Source organism: Stigmatopora nigra, chromosome 9 (genome assembly GCF_051989575.1).
Source record: "Stigmatopora nigra isolate UIUO_SnigA chromosome 9, RoL_Snig_1.1, whole genome shotgun sequence".
Classification (NCBI taxonomy): domain Eukaryota; kingdom Metazoa; phylum Chordata; class Actinopteri; order Syngnathiformes; family Syngnathidae; genus Stigmatopora; species Stigmatopora nigra.
In genome coordinates, this window is record NC_135516.1 from 15,372,827 (window position 1) to 15,395,690 (window position 22,864).

At 53.3% G+C, this 22,864-nt stretch overlaps 3 protein-coding genes across 4 annotated transcripts; 2 read left to right on the top strand and 1 right to left on the bottom strand.

The window, feature by feature from the left end:
* Positions 1 to 17: 17 nt before the first annotated feature.
* On the bottom strand, positions 18 to 4,771 carry gk5 (glycerol kinase 5). The gene is made up of 16 exons (XM_077723651.1): positions 4,057 to 4,771; positions 3,893 to 3,986; positions 3,478 to 3,553; positions 3,262 to 3,355; positions 3,054 to 3,185; positions 2,871 to 2,946; positions 2,719 to 2,780; positions 2,578 to 2,651; positions 2,432 to 2,492; positions 2,232 to 2,358; positions 2,051 to 2,155; positions 1,826 to 1,920; positions 1,633 to 1,736; positions 1,510 to 1,569; positions 1,301 to 1,434; positions 18 to 663 (listed from the first exon to the last, which is right to left on the bottom strand). The coding sequence occupies exons 1-16, from the start codon at positions 4,180 to 4,182 to the stop codon at positions 518 to 520; spliced, it is 1,566 nt and encodes a 521-aa protein (XP_077579777.1). The 5' UTR covers positions 4,183 to 4,771; the 3' UTR covers positions 18 to 517.
* On the top strand, positions 4,700 to 9,114 carry LOC144201203 (heparan sulfate 2-O-sulfotransferase 1-like). Its single transcript, XM_077723652.1, has 7 exons — positions 4,700 to 5,657; positions 6,533 to 6,768; positions 6,854 to 6,939; positions 7,212 to 7,350; positions 7,550 to 7,647; positions 7,721 to 7,878; positions 7,977 to 9,114. The coding sequence occupies exons 1-7, from the start codon at positions 5,534 to 5,536 to the stop codon at positions 8,198 to 8,200; spliced, it is 1,065 nt and encodes a 354-aa protein (XP_077579778.1). The 5' UTR covers positions 4,700 to 5,533; the 3' UTR covers positions 8,201 to 9,114.
* A 1,063-nt stretch (positions 9,115 to 10,177) lies between these two features.
* Positions 10,178 to 22,587, top strand: LOC144201201 (serine/threonine-protein kinase N2-like). 2 transcript variants are annotated; one of them, XM_077723650.1, is made up of 23 exons: positions 10,178 to 10,498; positions 13,454 to 13,618; positions 13,833 to 13,968; positions 14,789 to 14,943; positions 15,148 to 15,277; positions 15,354 to 15,499; positions 15,882 to 16,095; positions 16,232 to 16,417; positions 16,486 to 16,595; positions 16,692 to 16,835; positions 16,907 to 16,982; positions 17,069 to 17,219; positions 17,304 to 17,436; positions 17,894 to 18,030; positions 18,461 to 18,539; positions 18,879 to 18,970; positions 19,115 to 19,291; positions 19,476 to 19,538; positions 20,041 to 20,117; positions 20,230 to 20,372; positions 20,442 to 20,549; positions 20,632 to 20,712; positions 21,327 to 22,587. In XM_077723650.1, the coding sequence occupies exons 1-23, from the start codon at positions 10,478 to 10,480 to the stop codon at positions 21,528 to 21,530; spliced, it is 2,928 nt and encodes a 975-aa protein (XP_077579776.1). In that variant the 5' UTR covers positions 10,178 to 10,477; the 3' UTR covers positions 21,531 to 22,587. The 2 variants fall into 2 exon arrangements, with proteins under 2 accessions (XP_077579776.1, XP_077579775.1); XM_077723649.1 differs by lacking the exon at positions 10,178 to 10,498 and adding an exon at positions 12,189 to 12,473.
* The last annotated feature ends 277 nt before the right edge of the window (positions 22,588 to 22,864 follow it).

The window sequence follows — 22,864 nt, forward strand, 5'->3', positions numbered from 1 at the left end:
CAAAGACGCTGTTTTCCGGGGGGAAACATTTATTGCCGAATTTGCCAAGCAAAGAAGATTTTCTTTCAGATTGGTGTAGATTTTTCTTTTCTTTTTTGTCCTCCCCGTCAAAAGTCAAGTGCCGTTCTTGGCCGGCGGTTCCGCGGCTTTGCGAGCGGAAGGCCAGACGCAAGGACATTCCCCCCGCCCATTTTAGGGCTTCCAAATGGCCATCCGTTTGTCCAGTGGTCGACGCCAGCGGACCGAGCCAATGCGCTGGTAAAGGACTCCTTTTGTTGTCCACGCCAAGCGGTCCAATTCAATTTGGGGAGTACACCATCGCGCGTGCAATCCAATTTGGTGTCCCCTTTCCTGACTGCAGTATTGGTTTTGTGAGGCGGGCCACTGGGATGCCCAAATGGCGCGGTCGCTTAGCGCGGTCGCTTGGCGTGGTCGCTTGGCGTGGTCGCTTGGCGTGGTCGCTTGGCGTGGTCGCTTGCCGGGGACCGAAGAGGCTCCTTTTCTCCTGGCGTGGAGGTCAAGGTCGCTCGTACCAATGCATGGAGCGGCGGAGAGCTCCCTCCCACCTCTCCAGGTGGCGCGCGTCCGAAGGCCGGCCCTTGGGGCAAAAGACGGCGTCGGCTTGCCGCAGCTTCTTCAGCTCCTCCCGGGATCGCCAGTAACCTGCGGCGGAAGCGGAGCGTTGAACGGAGCCCACCAGGCTGGACCCGACTCCCGTACGTAGGCACCACTGGGGCGTCCGGGCTCCCCGTCCATCCCCGCCTCTGACCGACAAAGCCCGGCGCTCTAATTGCCGTAGGGGGCCTTCCAGTCAAACGGCACGGCATGAATACTTCACCCGAAAGCATTTTACGCAAGCTTTTGTGTCCTGTCGGGCTAAAAATAACCCTCTATTGGATAGGGGCAGAGAAAAAAAACAACGGGCAGCGGGGCCGGATTCCCATGAAGCCCAGAGTCAATTCTCGTTAACTTCTTGGCGCAGGACGGTAGAAACACGGATCAACCTGTTCAATGTGGCCTTTTCCGCCTGGTTTTGGGGCAGGCCCTAACCCGCTGAGCACTTACTGGCTGGCCACTGCCCTAACCTTAACCTCAATCGCAGCGCCAGCATTGGTAAGTCAAGCTTTCATTTCCTTCCCATTTCCTTGTGTGGGTTTCTTCTCTGTGTGTGCGGTGATTTTCCCATGGATTTGTCCCAGGAGGAAAGCGGGCTGCTAGCGCGGTGAGGTCGGACGCTAACCCAGATGACTTTTGGATGGCGAGAATGAGCACTCTGAGGCGAAAGGGTCGCACGTCTTACCTGTGCCGAGGCCGGCGACGAAGGCCGCCCCCAGACAAGACATTTCCCGGTGGCGGCATCTTTCCATCTTTCGACCCAACAGGTTAGCGGTAAGCTGCACGATAAAGTCGTTTGCCGAAACGCCGCCGTCCACCCTGCGAGGCCGAAGTACGGCAAATCAGTGAAAGTGGCCCGGTGGGGCGGAGACAATGCACCCCCCCCCCCCCCACCTGATCTTGGTGATGGGAATGTCGGTTTCCGCCAGCACAGTCTCGTACAGTTGCTTGTTTCTGCCGGCGCAACGGGGGGCCGTCACGGCAGGCCGGCGCGAGGCCGCCCCCCTAAAGACTCACCGGAAGGCCACGGACTCGAGGATGGCGCGGACTAAGTGACACTTGGTGGTGGAAGGTTTCAGCCCCATGAAGGAGGCGCAAGCCCCGGGGTCATTCAGGGGAGCCTGGGAAGATTTGCAAGAGGCCTCCGGAAATGCCCCACCTAGGGAGGTAGTCGCCTAAAACTAACCCGTAGTCAACCCCCTAACTGTACCTGCAGACCGCTGAAAGAGGGGACGAAACAGACGCCGTTGGAGTCGCTCACGCTGTACGCCATGGAGCTGGTGGCCTCCACGTCAGAGAAGAGATCTGAGCCGGCAGAGAAAAGGTGCCATCGTTTGGGGCCGCTCCCATTTTTGGGAAGGGCCGCCGCTCCTTCTCCGCCCGAGAGCACTCTCCAAGCGAAAAGGCTTCGGGCCTCTGGACGCATCCTCCTCACCCAGCGCCCGAGCCCAGTCGATGGCGGTGCCCGTGTCGGCCGCGTTGCCCTCGGCCAGGTACACCACCTCGGACCCCATCTTCCAGCCCACCAGCGGATAGAGACCTAAGGAGAAGGCGGCGTGCCGCTGACGCCCCCAGGTGGGGGAGGGGTGACGGGCGCGGCCGGTATCCAAAGTTACCCTTTACCGACGCGTGAGGCGCGCCGCCCGTGTTGATGTCCATGAAGGTCCCCGTTCCCATGGTGATCTTCACGTCGCCCACGTTGTAGCAGCACTCGCCAAACATGGCGGCCTGCTGGTCGGCTATCTACGACGTCGGGAGAAGGTGCCGAATAGCGTGCTGGCGACAAAGGCCGGGGAGGCCGCGCCGACCGACTCACCGCCGACAAGATGGGGACGGCCACTCCAAAGACGGACGGGTCGGTGGAACCGAAAAGGTGGCTGGCGAGGGAAGGCCAGAGAGCCGCGGAGCTAAGCCTAAGCGCCACAGCAAAAGAAAAGCCTCCCCACGCCTCCCTTTACTCACCACGTGTCTTCCACTTTGGGGAAAATGGAGAGCGGCAGGGAGAGCAGCGAGCACAACATCTGACTCCAACACATCTGCCCAGACGGTGAACACTGCCGTAGAATAAAAGAAGAAAAGCCAGACGGCGGGGCGCGATCGGACCTGATAGGTGTCAAAAATCCCCGTGGCGCTGGCGTTGGAGTAGTCTGTGGCGTGGACGCCGCCTGGGGGAAGCACCAAATGACCATGTCCATTGCAAGATATCCGGCCAAGTCCGAGTCTGTGGCCGGGCCCGAGCGGACCCGCCCACTTACCTTGAGTCAATTTGAAGAGGAGCCAGGTGTCCACCGTTCCAAAACAGCAGTTTCCGTCGGACGCGGCCCGAGCAACCTTTCGGGAGAGAAACGCCATCGGTATCACCGAGCGTGCACCGAGCGTGCGCCCTACGTGCGTACCACCCGGGTTTGGCGACGGCGCCCGCGGGCGGGCCCACTCGCCTCTTTGTAGTGTCGGAGCACCCATAGCAGGCGGAAGGTGACGTGCTGAGTGGAGAAGACCACCTGACTGGCCGCCAGGGCTCGCCGCTGCCCGGTCACAAAGTGGAGCGCTTTCATCAGGCCGCGGATGAGCTGCAAAGTGGAGGGCCAGCCCGGGGCCTTCTCATCACCTGGCCCCGCCGAGACCACCACGCCCACGGAGGCCTACTTTCAAGAGGCACGACTTGTTCCAGGAGGTGACTAGAGCCGCCGCTCTCCGGTCTTGCCAGCTGATAAAGTTGTGGAAAGGGACGCCGGTTCTCCTGTCGGGTGAGGCAAAGGCGCCGAGGTGACCGACCGACCGGAGAGGCGCCGAGGTGACCGGGGCGGTCCCGGGGGCCGTCCCGGGGGCCGTCCCGGGGGCCGTCCCGGGGGCTGTCCTCACCTGTCCCAGGTGGTGAAGGTCGCTCGCTGAGTGGAGATCCCCAGAGCCTCCACTTGATGCATTTGGACCGCCGCGTCTGAACGGAGCGACAGGCCGGGTCATTTGTCTATTCAAACTCGGTGTGCCATGGAATTAGCGACAAAGTGCCCGTCGCGGAGACGGTAACCCCGAGATTCCAATTGAGGCCACCCTCACGCCAATTCTCTGGCTTCTAATGGTTAGTTGCGTTGCCCTGGTCATTTCCGCACGCCACGGATTTTGAGCAAGGCTGGCAGAAAACGTACGCTCCTGGTGCAAAAACTCAAAGTAAAGTTTGGCACGCAGAAATGTTGACAGGAAAATCCAATTTGCCACGCAGAATTGTTGACGGAAAAATCCAATTTGGCACGGAGAATTGGCCGCGTGCCCATAATACCTTTGACGGCCCCCTTGACCACCGAGACGAAACTTGTCCACAGGGCATCTGGGTCGAGTTCCACGTGGCCTTCCTCTGGATATAAGGGGAGCACCTAAATAAAGAAGGGAACGCTTAGTAAGAGAAGGCCCAGCGGCTGAGCGATTGACTCCTTCCCACCGTACCTGCGCACATGACGAGCCGCAAATTTGGGCTTTCTTGTCATATACGTGACATTTGATGGAAGTGGTGCCCACGTCCACGGACAAAATAAAGCGTTTCTTCTTTACTCCGTTCCTCGGACTGTCCATTATAGGAAAGCGGCGATCATCGGCGTATTCTATAGCGAGGTCTCATTGTGTGCGTGCGTGCGTGCACGCGTGAGTAAGAGCGAAGTCGAGAGAGGACAGAGAGAGAGAGCGAGAGAGCGAGCGACCCTAACCCGATAACCCAAGAGCGATCGAAATGTGCCCACTTGTCACTCAAACTTCGGACTTTAGTCTCGGCTTGCCCTCCCCCATTAGTCAAACTATCTCGGCAAGGGAAACGGTAGCCGCTCGGCCAGGCGCGCCACGTTCAAATGTGACGCGACTTAGTCCATAATAAATCAAGATCCAAATGTGCAAACCACCCCCGGCCCCTAACAAGACCCGCTTTATCCAAGCGTACTGCTAAAGTCCTACAAAGCAAGTCCAGGCGAAATTTACATTCACTACATTCACTAAGGCGCTAGTAAGTTGTCGTTGGAAGAATCCAAATGAAATGAACTAGTAGTACAGGGGAATTTCCTGCCTGCCTGCCTTCCTTTTTTTTTTTTTTTTGGCTCTCGCCCCCGCCTGCCTTTGCGGGCACCCGTAGCGTAATAGAGCGCTTATGCTTTCACGGGTTGGCTTTCGCGCTCGCTGCCTTTGTTTGTCCAATGGGGTTGAGGACAGACAACAAAGGCCGACGAATGGAGACGATAGACAATTCGAGACCACGCCTCGAAAGGGTCGCTACAATCCGTTAACGCGCGCGCCATATTGGATGTTTCGGTCCGCAAGTCCGCCCACAACATAAGACCAGACACGACCAAGCAAACGATTTAAAGATCTGAAATCACGAATCATAATCCTTTGTATGGAAATGAGCCGAATGGAATGAACGTTTCGATGCATTGGACATTTGCGTCTTCTTAACTTTGCCACACACAAGAAGGCGGCGTGGTCGACTCGCGTCGCTTTGCCAGCCAAGGGATGTTAGTTAAGCTCAAGTCTATGGCGGAGCGTGATAGCATCCAAATAGCTTGTGTGCTTTTGACAGTGCGGGCCGTGGAAGCCTTCGGTTAAAGACCGAAAGTGGACGCCGCGGAAACTTCGCGGCGACCACGGGCGCGAGGGGGGACCGGCAAAGAAACAAAGAAAGGGCATTTTGCACTGGAGTTGTACTTTAATGTGAGGGGCGAGTCGTCGTCACCCTCGCCGCCGCTTTGTGTTTGCCGGCTGGTCGGCTTTTTGCTATCGCCTTCTCCTGGCCGCCCCCGCTCTTTTGCTAATGGACCGATGGGCTAACGGACTGACTGATTGACGGACTGCCGGACTGCCGGACTGCCGAACTTCCGGACTGACGGACTGACGGACTGACGGACTGCCGGACTGACGGGCTGCTTCTCTGGATGATTTGATGGGGCTGCTCCGTGTCATAATGCCGCCGAAGATGCAGCTGCTAGCTTTGCTGGCGTTCGCCTTGGCGATGTTCTTCTTGGAGAACCAGATCCAGAAGCTCGAGGAGTCCCGAGGAAAACTTGGTAAGTCTCCCCCCCAAATCAAAGCTTTGCTCAAGCCATTACGAAATTGCGGCGCATAATTCAATGGGACCATACCGGGAGGAAGGCATGACTACGCCAATGTATGGATGGCCAAAGCCCAATAGCCCGCGCGCTTTAAACGGGCCGGATTCACCGACATGTTCAACAATCTGTCTATTTATTTCACCATGTCAACGTCTGCCAAAGAGATGTAGCCATTGTCGCATCTCTATACGGCACTGGTAAGTCAACGACAGTAAAGCTTTCAATTCAATTCAGTACACCTCCTCGGAATGAGTGCAAAATGGATGGCAATTTGGATGAAAGTTTTAAGAAACCCAGACACTGGCAGAACTTTATAGCTTCTTATTTGACGAAATATCGCAACATTGCACGACATGCACGGCCAACTCGTGGTGTAGTGGTTCCCTCGCCTGACTATGGCGCGGGCTCAATACCAGCCGGTGGTGGTATCATTGTGAGTGCGTGTGGTCGTTTGTCCCTCTGTGTGCCCAACTATAGGGTGTAGTCTGTCTTTCGCACAAAGTCAGCTGGGTTAGGCTCCAGCAATCACATAGAAGGACCCAAACACAAAGATGACCTTATTTTCATGATGCTGTACTTTTTCAATAGTTTGCAAAAAAAACACTTTCAATTCATGTCAAAAAACATGACAATAAGAGTTTGATTTCAATTGCCCTACGCTCGCTTATTTTTTGGGGCATTTTATATATCCATTTTGCATGAATCGCATTCACCCCGGAAATAGTCCGCAAGTGGGACAAGGCTATTCCCGAAATGTCCCTCGGACAGGCTCCGCCCGGCAGACAATTTGCACTCTGTTTTTTGCGAGCGCTCGCCGTTGCCCTTTTCAGAGCGCGCCGTGGCTAGGCGCCAAGGCCGGGAGGCGGAGCGACGGCGGACATCCGACGGTGGCGGCGGCGCCGACGGCGCCGACGACGACGCGGCGGTGGTCATCTACAACCGCGTGCCCAAGACGGCCAGCACCTCCTTCACCAACATCGCCTACGACCTCTGCGGGAAGAATCGCTACCACGTGCTGCACATCAACACCACCAAGAACAACCCCGTCATGTCCATCCAGGACCAGGTCGTCCCTTCGGACCACGTCTGCACCCCATCCAATCTTTGGTGTAGGCTTCTGCAGCTAAAATGCTTCATTTTGACTCTTTCAGGTGCGCTTTGTCCAAAATGTGACGGGGTGGAGAGAGAAGAAGCCGGCCTTCTACCACGGCCACGTCTCCTTCCTGGACTTCAGCAAGTAAGAAACGAGGCGGGCCGTTGACTGGCTCGACGCAGCTGACAAACGTACTCGATACTTCACGAACGTTTTGTAGAAAGTGACAAAGGGTTCATCCCCTAAGCATTTAAGCATTTTCTTCTACTCTGACGGCGACAACAAATCATTGAGCAGAAATACAAACTAGGTGAAATGGAATTGGGACAGCAGAAGCAAGGCTTTGGGTTAACACATCCCTCTCCCGGTTCTGAGATGCTTGGTCAAATATAAGCCCCTCCCTATCCCTGGCTCAGGTTGGGGGTGGCGAGGAAGCCCATCTACATCAACGTGATCCGAGACCCCATCCAACGCCTGGTGTCCTATTACTACTTTTTGCGTTTCGGAGACGACTACCGACCCGGCTTGAGACGCAGGAAACAAGGCGACAAGAAGGTAGGTCCCAGTCCCTCAAGAAAAAGCGGTTGGCCGTCCGTCCGCCCGTCCGCCCGTCCGTCCGCCCGCCCGTCCGCCCGTCCGCCCGTCCGTCCGCCCGCCCGCCCGCCCGTCCGTCCGTCCGTCCGTCCGTCCGTCCGCCCGTCCACCCGTCCGTCCTTTCACCCTTCCAACGTGTGACAATTTTGCCGCCTCTCAGACCTTTGACGAGTGCGTGTCGGCCGGCGGATCCGACTGCGCCCCCGAGAAGCTGTGGCTCCAGATTCCCTTCTTCTGCGGACACTATTCGGAATGCTGGTCGGTGGCGGAAATGTCGGGGCGCCGGCCTCTGCGGGGCGTTCCGCCCGTGACCCCTCGCTCTTTTTCCAAGGAATGCCGGGAGCCGCTGGGCTCTGGAGCGGGCCAAACACAACCTGCTCAACCAGTACCTGCTGGTCGGAGTGACGGAAGAGCTGGAGGACTTTGTCATGATGCTGGAGGCGGCCCTGCCGCGTTTCTTCAGAGGAGCCACGGAGCTCTACAAAACAGGTGGGCCCGAGGCCCCCCGACCTCCCCCAAATCTCCCCCTCTTAGCCTCCGGCCAAGGAGTGACAAAAACGCAATCTCGTCTGCCTCCTTTGTCACAGGCAAGAAATCCCATTTGAGGAAGACCAGCGAGAAGAGGCCGCCCACCAGGGAGTCCACGGCCAAGTTGCAGCAGTCGGCCATCTGGAAGATGGAGAACGAGTTCTACGAGTTTGCCCTGGAGCAGTTCCAGTTCGTCCGGACGCACGCCGTTCGGGAAAAGGACGGCGAGCTCTACGTGCTGCCGCAAAACTTCTTCTACGAGAAGATCTACCCCAAAAAATAACCCAATCAAATGAGGGGTTCGATATTTCCCCTCCACTCCCCCGTGGCGCCGCCTAGACTCCCGCGGGCCTTTGCGGCAGAACCTCCGGAAGACGGCGGCGACGCCACCGTTTTATCCGTTCTTTGCCGCTGGCCGCTGGATTTTGGATGAAAAACGGAAAGCCGGCACCGCGCGCTACTGACGTCACGGCTGAAGCTGGGGAAGAGCGGCGGCGTGTCGTGGCCAAAGGTGGCCAAAGGTGGCTAAACGTGGCCAAACGTGGCCAAACGTGGCCAAACGTGGCCAAACGTGGCCAAACGTGGCCAAACGTGGCCAAACGTGGCCAAACGTGGCCAAACGTGGCCAAACGTGGCCAAACGTGGCCAAACGTGGCCAAACGTGGCCAAACGTGGCTTCCGATCAAAAGGGATCCAAGAGCGGAGCCGAGCCCAGCGGAGTGCCGTGCGGTGGTTTTCCCGAGCGTATCAGCTTACGCTCACCAATCTACGCTTGATGAACTGCGCCCATTTGCGGGTTATTGCCCTAACCCTGCCCCCGCGAGTAGGCGTCCCTCGTGACTGTTGTGCGAAAAGGCCCATATTTTTGCAAGCGCGCCCACACGGGTGCCGCGACAGAGACTCGCTGACCCGAAACCAAATGAGGCGGAAAGGCCAGCTGTCCTTCCATTTGCGCCCATCTCATTTCACAAGGTCCATTTTTTAAATTCAGCTTTGATTTACAGAGTAGCAAGATATATCCTTGATGTTGTTTGTGTTTAGGGTCCCCACCTTTTGGAAGTAAAAGAAAAAAGAGTTTTGATTTTGTTTTTTTTCCCATTTAAAATATTTTCAATTTGTATACAGTAAATATTCAAGAATTATTTTACAACTCCTAAAAATTTAAAGCCACATATAAAGGATGTGAGTGAAAGTTTATGCCTTGTCAACTAATCCCTGGCCAATCACCAATAGTGGGGCTCATCCCCTTTAATCTCATTTTGTACTACGCTTAGAGCTGCTGGGTTTTTGTTGTTGTTGTGCGTAATCACACATCCAAAGTCTTAAGGGCCCCCCTCTCTCTTTCTCTTTGACCAATGCGCCATTATTTATGGCCGTATGTTGCAAAGGGGGAGGGAGGGCGCTTTGCTTTTTGTCAATGTTCACCGCCGTCTGTTTTCTATCAGCCATGATCTTGGCGTCCAGTTCCCCGCAGCGTTGTTAGGAGGAATTACCATCCAAGTTGTTTGCGGTTGAAATTGCCACTCTCTCCAAACCCTTCCACAAAGGGCCGCAGGATTGGCTTTCGGACAAACCCAGCGACGCTTTATCACCCATCGGGCGCCTGACAAGTGCCACCAGTTGGTTGCAGTCGGGGGCTGCGCGTCCATCGGGGGACCCACGAGGTCACCCGTGGCTCTTCTACTTGCTTCTCTCCAGTAGTGATTTCATTTAAGTTGAATCCGCCCACTCACTCCAGGTGGGCTCTAGGGCCTCCTCCCGGCGAGACCGGACCGGGGAGGCGCCCCAATCTCTTCCGCAGCGCCACCTCTACTCCGAGACCTTCGCGGACGACCGAGCTTCCCGGGCGGGCGACCTCTGGGCTGGGCGAGAGTGGCCGCTCTCCTACCGAAAAGGAGGATCCCCGGAGGGGCAAGCGTCGCCGCCACCAAAGTGCCGGAGCCTCGGCGGGAAGATGGACTGGCCGCCGGACAAGCGAGTGATATTACTTGGCATTATTTGGAGGGACGCCGTAAACGTGCACAGGTAAATGACACAGAATAATTCAATCACAGCTTGAAGTTGTATTTGAGATGTGGGAACGATAGTAAAGCAAATGTCACATCAAGTCATCCAAGAGAGTTTATTCTTATTTAGGTTGCCTGCGAATATGTCTATCTACACTGAGAGTTTGCCGCATAAAGTGCAGAGGGACTCCTTTCCGTATCCACCAAAGGACGCCGGTGTACACAAGGGGGGTGGGTGGGTGGGTGGGTTGTGTCCGCCTGCTCTCGACTCTCGACTCCCGGCATGGGCGGACGCTTCCACCCTTAACCACCGCCTCTTTTCGCCGACGGCACCGGGACAGGGACAGGCACAGCTAGGCGGTTCCGACTCTCGATTCGTTGACTTTTCGCAGTTAGCCACGCGGAAGAGAGAAAGAAGCATGGGACGTTTGACCGAATCGAGATGAGCGCAAATCGACGTCCGTGTCGGGAAAGGTCCAAAGCCGCCCCTCTTGTTATGCGAGTTCCTTCCCTCCTCTCTCCCCGTAGGATTTGATTCCAAGGCGACAAGCAAGATGGCCGCCGACTCCGTGCAGGTAAGAAAAGTTAACAACTCTTGAGCAAAAGTTTCGAGAAGTATCTCAAGGCTCGGGGCGAAAAGGAAGGGGGGTTGTTGAACTCGTTGGCGGCTTCGTCGACTAAGCCGAGAGCTTTCGTTAGCCGGAAAAGTTGCTTTGCTGGCGGGCCAGCCTTCCCAGGATTTGAGGCCTGCGGGGGACTCGACCGTTCTGCGAACTTTTCTACTTGTCCGTAACGTGTCATTAATTAAAAAAAGAAGAAGAAAGGTGACAAAATAGTCATATCGTGGCGCTCTGTTGGCTCCGTGGGCCAACTTTCTACGTTGAACTCCCGCTCGAGTTACTCGACAACTTGTAGCTAACGTAACGTAACGTCGAGTCGTACTTTCAGAGTTGACTGTATTTAGCATTGTTGACAAGCACCTATCCGACCCCCAACTGGTCGTCACTCGCGTCACTTGTTCAGAACGCGTGGGAATGTCACCTGGAAAGCCAGCAATTGAAACTTTTTGGACGCACGAGTTCCCCTTTACCAGCTCTGCTCCCATTTGACGGAAGAGTGCCGTCTCCCCATTGAGAGTTTACAAAGTGCTTTGACTAGTTTAACGGCACACGTGAAGTGGCTCGCACTTATTTGCGTTGACTTTGGGCAGGGGTACGTAGGCAAACAGAGCGCGCACACCAAGCACCCACTGTGGGTCACCCGCAATGGTTGCCGGTGTGCGGGATTTCTGCTTCCGACCCATAAAGAGGACACCTTTTACCAAGCTGGTGTCCTACAAGTACAATCGCTGGATTGCAGTCGGGCGCTTCTTGTTTTCTGCACAAATCTCGGTGGTCAAAGTGTCTGTGTCGGATCGGTTGGAACAAAAACCCGCACCCACAACGGCCGCCGAGGACCGGGTTTCCCACCCCTGGCTTAGAGCTGTGGTGAGCAAACTATTCCACTGTGGGCCCCAGTGGGTGCGACTTTTCCTTCCATCCCATAAAGAGGACACCTTGTCACCAATCTGGTGCCCTAACCCGCCCGTAGTAGCGCCGTCCCATTGGAGCTAGGAACATCCGTTTGTGGTGTCAAGCCGAAAAGTCTGGCGGTGCGTCGGGGCCTTTTGGCATGGCCTTCTATTTATTCTCTTATTCTGGAGTGTTTGCCTTCAGCATGAGTCAGCACGAGCCTCTTTCGCACACAAAGAAATTCCACGCACTATCAAAACTTTTTCTCCTCCCTTCCAACAGGTAAATGATTCAAAGGTTCAGGCCATAATGTACAACGGGAGCCTTTCGGGCACGTGGGATGACGTTAGAGGTCAAAGATTCAACCGATCGCCGTGTTTTTTTTGGAATTCATTTGAACGCCCGACAATCCCCCCGCGTCGAAATGGAATGCCGTCAATGGCGGGCCGTGAATATATGTCATCTTTGTGAAGCAATTTCTTCATGAATGCCGATTGGTACCGCGGCCGGCTGAGATTTTTCAGTGGCCCCTTGTCAGCGGGGTGAATCCTTGTCGTCCAGGACTAGCTTTTTAGTCTTTGCTCTTCTCACGTGCCCCGCCGGGGCGGGAGCTCTTGATAGGTGGCCAGGGTTGTGTTTTTGTTTGATTTTTTTGTTTTGTTTGGTTTTTTAAACCGGGGTTAATTTTAGCCACGAGAGGGCGATTAGATCCCATTTCCGGGCTGCACTGACCTCACAGATTGAGCAGCTAATAGGGATTTGGCCGTCGCCGCTCAGACGTTTTATCTTCCTTCTCCAGTGGATGTTCCCGGCGTGCGCGCAAAAGACGAGATGGGACGGCGTGGCGTGAGAAAAGCTGAATGAGAGCGGATGGCCGAGGAGTTACTGCGAGCTTAGAGCGTTACACGGCCTCTTCTGGGCAATGGCGCAACTTGAATGGGGCTCTTGCGAAGAGCGTTTGTCTTGTCAGCACTACGTGCGGGGCACGCTTTGGTCGTCCGATCTGGAGAGGGAGCTGGCTGATGCTGAAGTCGGCACGGTAAGCTTCGGAACCAGGTCGACGCGGCGGCGGCGGCGACGACGATGGCGGCGGTCCGAAATGACGTGCCCACGCTCATCCTTAAAGCCCAAGCATTGCTGGCGAATCGGCCGTCGTCGTTTAAAACCGTTTAATGCGCCGGCGTTAGCGGCTTAGTCCAAAGCTCCCGCGGTGCCGATGTCTGGCGCGCCCCGTCCATCCTAACCCCGAGGTCCGCCAATCTTTCCACTTTTTGCCTTTAAGCAAGGAGGACAATTTGAAGCGAGCAGGCCAATTTTGCTAAAAGTTGATGCTGTCATTTTCAAATGGGCATTATTCTATGGGAACGGTTACTCCTCCCTAGAGGTGACATCTTAGGGGCAAGCCCGACCTGCGATTCGGGTCGGGTGGGGCCTAAAATGTCAATCATTACTTTGGGTTCAGGTCGGGCCGGGCTTCTCTCTCGCTGAAACAAAAACAAAATGATACTAGAACGATAACAAAAAAATGATAATAGAACGATAACAAAAAAAGGATACTATAGAACGATAACAAAAAAATGATAATAGAACGATAACAAAAAAAGGATACTATAGAACGATAACAAAAAATGGTACTAGAACCATGTTTGGTCTCCCGCTGACTTTTTGAAAATACTTGTATGTATTTTGGATAAAAGAGAGAAGGCGCTGTAATGTACTTGCAATTGGAGCTGCAGAGCCAGAGCATTCTCTGCGTACGTCACGTAAACGCCGCCCTCTTAATAATCTTCCCCTACGCCAGTCCGCATCTAATTTGACCTGGTATCCCCGTATGGAGGAGCAAGAAGTTAAGGATAAAAACTAAAGACGGGACAAGTGAAAAGACAAAGGCGCACCCGTAAGAGTGAGGTGTGGGTAAGCTTCGAATGGATTGTTGAATGTGTCAGAGAGCATGGCGGAGGCTTCCGCAATTCCCCACCCAAAGCCCAAAGCAACGTCTTTCTTCCCCTCCTCTGGCAGGGCGACGGCAGGGGTCACTTGGTGTCCGAGCGGCTGGGCCTGGGCAACAACCTGGACCTCTCGGACACCACGGTCCAACAGAAACTGGACGAGATCAAGGAGCAGATTCGGCGCGAGATCCGAAAGGAACTCAAGATCAAGGAAGGTGCGGAGAATCTGCGCAAGGTACGCTCAAATTTGCCACCGGTCGCCTCGGCCCACAACGGAAAGTGGCCGGCTCAAAAAGTTGACAATGGCGTACGTTGGAAATGTCAGAGAAGATCAACCCCGGGAAAAGTTGACTAAATGCCCACCTTGAGAATATGACTTGACCTTGAGGGCCAATACGACGGAATCGAGTGTGGACTCCACCGGAGAAACTTGTGCCAATGTTTCGCAGGTCACCACCGACAAGAAAAGCCTGGCTTATGTAGACAACATGCTGAAAAAATCCAACAAAAAGGTGGAGGAGCTTCACCAGGAGCTACAGGAGCTCAACGCTCACATTGTGGTGAAAGACCCTGAAGAATTTCAAGGTAACGCAAGCGTATGCTCTTAAATGTTTGTGCAATAAGTGAGATACCTGCTCCTATTAGATGAATGCATTATATATACTCTCATATGGGGAAAAAAAACCCAGCCCATGATTCACAATTCTCACCCCCATCATATTGATGGTTTTAATAGAGTGCAAATGTGATACTTTGAAAGGAAAATCTTAAGAAGAATCATGTCACGTGGTATTTCTGGGCTATATACACTCTTGTTGCGTTGTTGTCTTTTTGTTTTTTTGCTCACTTTACTCTATGCTTCAAGCAATCTCACTCTTTTAATTGTCAACAAAATGTCCCTATTTACTAGACGGCCAGGAAGACACAAAGGTCATTTTGTCAGCATGGCAGGTTCATGACGGGCATAGCGTATCGCGAGCCACTCCGTCCGTCTCTGGCGCTGACTCATTGTCCACAGACTGAAAGCCTTGTGGCATTCCACCGTCCGGCTAAAGTCGCAACCAGATGACAATTAGATGTTTCTGTCTCCCTGTCCATGTGTGAGGGCCGGCCGGCCGGGCGGGACAATGTGACATTGTCGCATTTGATTGGCTAAAGTAGCAGTGGCTTTCAAAGACACGTGACAACAGCTGCTTTGCGTTCTTCCCGGACATTTTGGCATTCCGTGACAATTTTCTCCACGTCTGAGCATCCTAAAAACGATCTTCAAGTTTCTCGTGTCCCAAATTGGCAAGCCAGATTTTTATTTTATTTTTTATTTCCGCTGGGATTCGCTCGCTGCACCATCTTGTCTTTGCGTTGAAGTGAAGCAGCCATCCAACGTATTCTTTTGGGTATTTTTCAGAATGCCCCTTGACTCCAGATACCCCAAACAGGGAAAGCCGAACGTGCGCCAGCAGCGGCCGCCTGGCCGCCTTGAAAAGACAGAACGACATCGAGCTCAAGGTCAAACAGGGGGCCGAGAACATGATTCAAATGTACTCCAACGGGCCCTCCAAGGTAGGCTCCGCCGAGACGTACCTGTTTTTTTTTTTAGGTTGCCCAAACTGGCTAATTTCCCACCGTACTTGACTTTTAATAATAAGCGTGCCAAAGCCCCAATGTGCCGGTCAGAAAAGCACGGCCCCTTTGGAAGTTGGCTTCCGTCTTTTGATTCCAGACAGATTCCCTCTCAATGGCCTCAATTGAATCGTTTGCCACCAGGATCGCAAATTACTGGCCACGGCGCAGCAGTTGCTTCAGGACAGTAAGATGAAGATCGAGTTCATCAGGATGCAGATCCTCAAGGCCAGCCAGTCCAGTGAGCTGAGCTTCGAGAGCAGCGACGTGATTGGTAAGACGCTGCTTCGCCTTCCACCATTTGACCTGGAGAAATGTCCCGGAGAGTCAACTTGCTGGTTGTCCTCCAGAAAAGGCCATCATCAGCCCTTTGGACCTTCGGGTGGAGGAGTTGTGTCACCATGCCAGGATAGAGTCGGCTGTGGCGGAGGGAGCCAAGAATGTTATGAAACTCCTGGGCACAGGAAAAGTTGCCGAGAAGAGAGCGCATTTAGAGGTAATTTTCACATTTGCACCAGAAATTCTGTCTGTTGCGGACCTCCATCGGCGGTGTACTCCCTCTCGCCCGTGGCAAAATGAGAGTGCGACAGTTTTTGCCGACTATTTTTACAAAGAGGGGCACTACTGTGGGTCGTGCCTCAGCCAAGTCCGAAGAATCTTACTAAAGCGCCTGCTTATATACGCGCTCGCACTCCATAAGAGAAGGAACGCTTCCACTGAGCGTGCCGCTCAGCCGTATGAAGAGGCCACCTGTGCGTTTCAATCGAATCGGACGTTACGAGAAATACAGGGCGATAAAGGACTGGGAGAGGACACGCCCGACATTTTTTCCCCAAGGGAGAAAAAAACCAAACTCTTCTGTTAACTTTGCTCTTCAGGCCCAGGCTCGCTTCAATGAATCCAGCCAAAAGCTGGACCTCCTGCGCCATTCGTTGGAGCAGAGGCTGGGCGAACTGCCCAAGAACCACCCGCGCAACGGGGGCATCGTGGAAGAACTGTCGCTTTTGTCCGCGCCGGTCCTCAGCCCGCGATCCAGCCTCATCTCCACGCACAACCAGTACAGCACGGTGACCAAACCCGCTGCGCTCACAGGTCCGGCCGGGCGCGCCCAAATCTCTCATTTCCCCAACGGCCTATCGGCTGATTTTTATATATTTATTTTGATTATTATTATGATGTTTTTTTTTTGTTTGTTTGTTTTGTTTTTGCGGCTTTTTACGGATACCAGGCACCTTGGACGTCAGGCTCATGGGCTGTCAAGACCTTCTGGAAAATGTCCCCGGCCGCTCCAAGGCCGCGTCCGTCCCCCTGCCCGGCTGGAGCCCCAGCGAAACGCGCTCGTCCTTCATTAGCAGAGCCAACCGCAACCGCGGGGTGAGCTCGCGGAGCGTTGCCAAAAGCGAGGAGCTCTCCAGTAAGTGCCGCTGGTGAGCCCAACTGCGGCGGAACTCTGACGCGGCAAGTCCCTCTGGCTTTCCTCAGATGAAATCAGTGCCGTTTTGAAGTTGGACAACACGGTCGTGGGTCAGACCAGCTGGAGGCCGGTCGGGAACCAGGCCTGGGATCACAAGTTTACGTTGGAGTTGGACAGGGTAACCGTACCGGCGGATGCTGGCCGGCTGGCCGGCTGGCCGGACGGCTCGATGGCTGGCTGGCTCGCTCGCTGACGTGTCGCCATGGCTTTTCAGTCTCGAGAGCTAGAGATCGCCGTGTACTGGCGTGACTGGCGCTCGCTTTGCGCCGTCAAGTTCCTACGTCTGGAGGACTTCCTGGACAACCAGCGTCACGGCATGTGTTTGTACCTGGAGCCACAGGGGATGCTGTTTGCCGAGGTTTGTAAAGCCAGTCGGCCAACCCGAGGCACCCTCGTGCGGGCTACATTCCCACGGCCTCTCTTGTTTAGGTCACATTTTTTAATCCCGTTATCGAGAGACGACCAAAGTTGCAGAGGCAAAAAAAGATTTTCTCCAAGCAGCAAGGTGAGCGACCTCCCTTTGGGTTGTTTTGGGTTGTTTTTGCCAAAGCTGACCCTTTGACTCTCAAGTGTGTCTTTATTTTCCACCAGGTAAGACTTTCCTGAGAGCCCCTCAGATGAACATCAACATCGCCACCTGGGGCCGTCTGGTAAGAAGAGCCATCCCGACGGTCAGCTCCAACTCCTTCAGTCCACAGGCGGCCGACAGCGGTGGCCTTCCCAGTTCGCCCCCCCCTAGCAGGCGAGCCGAGGCTTTTTTTCCCCGTGGACTCCGTCCGTCCCACGAGTGGCGCCGCAAACCTTTCCTCTGCGTATCTATCCACAGCACCCCCTTTGTGACCAAGCTAGACTTTGACAGAGAGGCCACCCTGGGACCCAAGTACTACCCGGCGCCCGACGCCCTCCGAGAACCGCAGGACGGACCACGTGACATGTTGCCCGATAAGGAAGAAGTGCAGGTATGCGATGACGCGTAGATCCTCGTCAATACCGGCATGGCCACGTTTGGCCCGGGAACCTGTTTCGCAATGAAGATGAATCATTTTGAGTGAAAAGTCTTAACCGTTTCCAAATGGACAAAGCGTCGACGCCCAAAATGATCTCCGAAATCCGGCCTTTTCCGATGTTTTGTGTGTTTATTTCTCCCACTCTTCCTCCTTACTTGTAAGACCACCTTGTTTCCTAAGTGACAATGTCAGGGGAGTTCACACTGCAAATTCTAAAAAGCCCGAAAAAATGTTCACGGCCATGTTGTCCGCACCTTCTCCGCATTGGACGGCTAACGGACAGCCCGTACCTGCATTATTACTCGCCGTCGGGCCCTTCCGGTCGGATGGATGGAAGGTCTATCGGCGTCGACGGCGGCGAAACACTGGACAGTTTGCACGTCTGAGTCTGCCTGACCCCTCTGTTCAGGATGCGCTGGCCTCCTTCGACTTCCTGAACAAAAGGAACAGCGTGACGGCCAATCCCGATCTGCACCTGGAGGTGGAGTCGGCTCTTCAGCATCCGGAATTGGAGCTCAGGGCCTTCCCCAAAGATGCGGACATAAGGTAAACCTGCTCCCTGACTTACTGAGGAGTGCCAAAGCCATCTGAGAGAGTCTCTCCAAAGCGGCTCTGGCTTTTTGTCGCAACCTCTTGCAATGCGCGGGGAGGCCATTTTCAGGGTTAACGTCCGCTGTGTCGATCGCAATAGATAGTGCGTCGGCCGGAAATAGAATCGGTCACTCGGGCAGTCGTGCAAAATTTTGAATTTGGTGCGCAAGCAAGGCGCAGCGACCGATTGGGCGCATTGACCATTTTAGAGAAAAATTGAGACTTGCAGAAAAAGTACACCCTATGGGGGTAAAAATATGGAATTTTGTCCGCGCGTGTAAGGGGCGCCCGCTGCCCTGGCCGTCCATTTGAGTTTGCATGTGTCGCGCAGCGCACCCGCGACAATGGGATGATCTGTCCTGATCTCTTCCCGGATGTGTTTCAGGGAAGAAGAAGAACAGTTCCACTTTAGCCTCAAAGACTTCAAGTGCGTGGCGGTTCTCGGACGCGGACACTTTGGGAAGGTCAGTGTCACCCGTACAATTGTACAAGTAGCCCTTAAGCCGTGTCTCCATTTTGGGGGCCAGAAAAGGACCAGCGCCGTACGGGGACTATATCCTTTTTTTGGCTCGTTTCCTCTCCGCCGTCCTGATCGGCCAATTCAAATCCATTTCGAAGAGAGATTGTTAACAATAAACGGGCCCGAAACGTGCGAGTTTGTGCCAACGACGAGGATCTGAAAGGGGATCCAAATGAATTGCTTTCAGTGGGGCCTGCTCCAATCCCACCCTTTGACGAGTGGCGTTTGGACGCTCCGAGGGAAAATGTCTTGCGCTCGACTGAAGCCCTTTTGTGATTTACAGGTCTTGTTGGCGGAGTACAAAAGCACGGGTGAAATGTTTGCCATCAAAGCTTTGAAGAAAGGCGACATTGTGGCTCGCGACGAAGTCGACAGGTAACGGCCCCAACCCTATCGTGGCGGCGGCAATAAAAAGCAGGGAGCATTGGTCGGTTAGCGCCGCCATTGGCGCCCGCTCAACGATTGGAGTGTCGAAAATTAACGGCTTTTGTATACCAACCCCTCCCCTCCCACCTGTAGTCTGATGTGCGAGAAGAGGATCTTTGAGACGGTGAACAGCGTGCGCCACCCCTTCCTGGTCAATTTATTTGCCTGCTTCCAGACGCGGGAGCACGTCTGCTTCGTCATGGAGTACGCGGCGGGAGGCGACCTCATGATGCACATCCACGCCGACGTCTTCTCTGAGCCGCGGGCCACGTGAGTGCCAAAGGAAGGCCCCGCCTTTTCCCAAGTGCGGCCGTGGCCATGTCCACATTTCAAATTGGCACTCCGCACTGGTTGGAATTTTCCTTTCAAGAGACAAGCGGGCTTTTTCAAATGAAAAGCGTTCTTTATTGTCGTCTCGTGGCTTGAACTGATGTCAACGCTTTGTCTTTTGCAGATTTTACGCCGCTTGTGTCGTGCTGGGATTACAGTACTTGCACGATCACAAAATTGTGTACAGGTGGGTGAGTATTTTGTGGGCCAAAGATTGAATCTTCTGCCAATCATTTGCCCGCCTACCCACGCTCCATCCGCCGCAATTCCAATAGGCGCTACATTTCTCGTGGCGTCGCTCCGTTTGAAAGTGAGCCATGACAAAATGACACACTTGAAAAGCGGGCCACTCTTTGCAGTCAGCTTGCATTTTTATGGATTGTCTAATGTCGGTGAGGACGCTGGACAAATGTCATTGCACCCAAATGTGATGTCGGGTAAACGAGACCTGTTTTGTGGTTTAAAAAAATCATTATTTTAGTCGCCGTTAAAAGAGAGCTATTTGGCCCGAGATGAAATTCCTCCCCAAAAAAGACCACTCACATTGAAGGGCAGATATGCCACTTGGACTGAGCAAAGTGTTGCGCGTTCCCGTGAAGCTTTTGTCGTTGGGTTACAACAACAACAACAACAACAAAAGAAATGCAAAAACAATGAGCTATTTTTTTTGTTTTTGTTTTTTTGGGCAGAGACTTGAAGCTGGATAACTTGCTCCTGGACACAGAAGGCTACGTGAAGATCGCAGACTTTGGCCTTTGCAAAGAAGGTGAAAGGAAAGCGGGAGGGAGGGGTGAAATGGAGAGGGAGGCCTTTTTTTTTCGCCGGCTACTGACGTCGTTTCGCTTTAGTTGACTTCTGATTGTCCATGTGCTTTTGAGGGATGGGCTTCAGGGACAGAACCAGCACTTTCTGCGGCACGCCGGAGTTTTTGGCCCCCGAGGTCTTGACGGAAACGTCGTACACCCGCGCCGTGGACTGGTGGGGGCTTGGCGTGCTCATTTTCGAGATGCTGGTGGGGGAGGTAAGCAGGCGGTCGCTCGTGCGCCCCTTTTTCTGGCAAACGCCCACCTGACCATCAAATCCCCGGCAGTCGCCCTTCCCCGGCGACGACGAGGAAGAGGTCTTTGACAGCATCGTCAATGACGAAGTGCGCTACCCGAGATTCCTCTCCACGGAAGCCATCTCCATCATGAGGAGGGTACGTACAAGATCAGAGTTTGCCTCCGAAATGCAAGCCTTTCGCCAAGCTTTCTTTTTCCACCGGTGCGCCGCCCATCCAGCTTTTAAGAAGAAGCCCCGAGCGTCGTCTCGGCGCGGGAGAACGGGATGCGGAGGAGGTCAAGAAACACCTGTTCTTCAGGGTGAGCACTTCAATCTCCTATAGTCACGTGATGGGTGGGTGCCGTGGGGAGGGGGGCTTTATAGGTAATCAAATCAAGGGCGGGAGTGATGAAAAAAAAAACTTCATTTGAAGGGAACACGCTTTAGTGGTCTAAATCCTCTAAATAATAGGAAATTGCGTCGGTTGGTGTACGATTACCATTTGAGTGCCATTGTGGTCCCACTCCAAATCCCTCCATATTCAGACGGATGGTTAAACTACATTCCTTTTTGCCCTTGAATTACGTGGAAGACAGAGTGGGACGGGGTGCGGGTGGCGTAGTGGTCCACCGTTTAAATTCGCTCATTGAAACCTGTCAAGTGAAAATCCAGAGGACTGTCTTTTCTCTCTTTACTTGTGTGCGGATTTGGGAATGTCCAAGGGCCAATCTGACAAAAGCCAGCCTTGATTTTTTTACTCTCTGAGTAACGTGCCTACTACACGTACGTGGCTTTGTAGTGCGTTTGTACTGACCATTGAAATTCTTCCATTCTCAATGCATTGCGTGTCTATCGGCAAAGCGAATGGACGTTTGCAAAGGACTGGCGGTGGCTTGAAATGTCTAATCACCGTCTCTCTCTGACTTGTATTTAGAATCTGGACTGGAATGGCTTGTTGTCCAAGAAAGTCAAGCCCCCTTTTTTGCCCACCATCTTGGGCGCCAATGACGTCAGCAACTTTGACGAGGAATTCACCTCGGAGGCCCCGGTCCTGACTCCGCCCAGGGAGCCACGGGCGCTCAGTTTGGCCGAGCAGAACCTGTTTTCCGACTTCGATTACATTGCCGACTGGTGTTAGCGGCATGGTGCCAGTCTTCTGGAGAAAGAACTTTTCTTACCAATCTTGTGGAAGAAACCAATGGAGGGAGAGGCTCCAACCGGCCCTTCTGACTCTCTGACCCCAAACCCCACATCTAGAGCCACCAGGAAATGGCCACCCTGAGCATTGGTGGACACGTATTCATTGTCTCCGCTTTGATTTGAATCTGTACAGTTTTCTCCGTGGTATATTTTATATATTGATGTGTGTTTGTGTTTAAGAATGATCTCTCTTCTCCAAAATTGTAGTTGAGGCATACCTTTTCAAAGCACCGCTGAAACCCCACGAAATATCTTGCATGACTACTACCATTTTTTGCAGATCCAGTTCATCCATCTTTTTTGAGGTCCCGTTTATGAACTGGGCAAAAAAAAGCAAATTTCCTTTGACCTCTTGGACTCTGGCCTGAGATTTGGAATTTATATCAACTACATGTCACTTGCTCATGTTGCCAGAGTATTAGAGTGAGACCCAGCCCCCCCCCCCTTCCCCCATTTTAATCAAAATTGCCCTAGTCTAATTTTTATTTTTAGAACAAAAGTCATCCAGAATACTTATTTGAAAGATTTATATCTTTTTTTTTTTATTTGGTCCTCTGTTGTATTTGGTGATCTGGACCCTTGCCCAAATGCTCTGTGAACCCATGCTTGAGAGTTAGGGTTAGCCAAGTTTGGACAGCGCCGACCTGCCATCTTCCTTGATACGCCTTCAAATTTGAAGACCACTCTCCACCAAGGCGGACATGTCGTAGGTAACCTGTTCCAATGCTGCGAGTGCTGTTCAGAGTTAGTTTTCTTGTCATTTTTTTAAAATAATACACAGTGGACAAGTTCTTATAAAATCCTTTATGTACACAGTGATTCTGAAAGCATTCATTTTATTAACTACTTACTTGTCCACGTGACTGAAAGAGGCACACAAATGGATGGTACAACAATATACAATTTATGACCCTTGCTTAAAAAGTTATTTTTTCAACCATTGTGTTGTTACCTATCACAAATGCACAATTAAACACGAGTCTTGTGTAGCAGGAGGTAAATGTAGAATTGTATTGAATGCTTATATTATTACAATGAGATTTAACCAGTCGTGGGATTCAGAAAGCATTCTGCCCTCCAGTTGGCTCCTCACACACCGGAGAGAAGCGTCATCCTTGTCGTCGGGCTCCTTTGCGTCCAGCGACGCTAACCGGACGGCAGGCTCACGCCTTTCGTCAACTCAGGTGCGTGTGCTTCTACTTTGAAACAAGTGACCTTTGGTGAGGTTAGGTCAAAGACAAATACTCTTAAACTTACTTACTTCAAAAACTT

What these genes read in the sequence shown, in the direction of transcription:
- LOC144201201 (XM_077723649.1), top strand. Translation starts at nt 12,357, where the DNA reads ATGGCGCAACTTGAATGGGGCTCTTGCGAAGAGCGTTTGTCTTGTCAG. An exon ending in AGTTCGCCCCCCCCTAGCAG is followed by an intron (nt 17,220 to 17,303) that starts GCGAGCCGAGGC and finishes ATCTATCCACAG; the next exon opens with CACCCCCTTTGTGACCAAGC. An exon ending in TTCTCTGAGCCGCGGGCCAC is followed by an intron (nt 19,292 to 19,475) that starts GTGAGTGCCAAA and finishes TGTCTTTTGCAG; the next exon opens with ATTTTACGCCGCTTGTGTCG.
- LOC144201203 (XM_077723652.1), top strand. Translation starts at nt 5,534, where the DNA reads ATGGGGCTGCTCCGTGTCATAATGCCGCCGAAGATGCAGCTGCTAGCT. An exon ending in TCATGTCCATCCAGGACCAG is followed by an intron (nt 6,769 to 6,853) that starts GTCGTCCCTTCG and finishes TGACTCTTTCAG; the next exon opens with GTGCGCTTTGTCCAAAATGT. An exon ending in GGACACTATTCGGAATGCTG is followed by an intron (nt 7,648 to 7,720) that starts GTCGGTGGCGGA and finishes TCTTTTTCCAAG; the next exon opens with GAATGCCGGGAGCCGCTGGG.
- gk5 (XM_077723651.1), bottom strand. Translation starts at nt 4,182, where the DNA reads ATGGACAGTCCGAGGAACGGAGTAAAGAAGAAACGCTTTATTTTGTCC. An exon ending in CCTCTTTCAGCGGTCTGCAG is followed by an intron (nt 1,737 to 1,825) that starts GTACAGTTAGGG and finishes AAATCTTCCCAG; the next exon opens with GCTCCCCTGAATGACCCCGG. An exon ending in CGTCGCCGGCCTCGGCACAG is followed by an intron (nt 664 to 1,300) that starts GTAAGACGTGCG and finishes CTTCCGCCGCAG; the next exon opens with GTTACTGGCGATCCCGGGAG.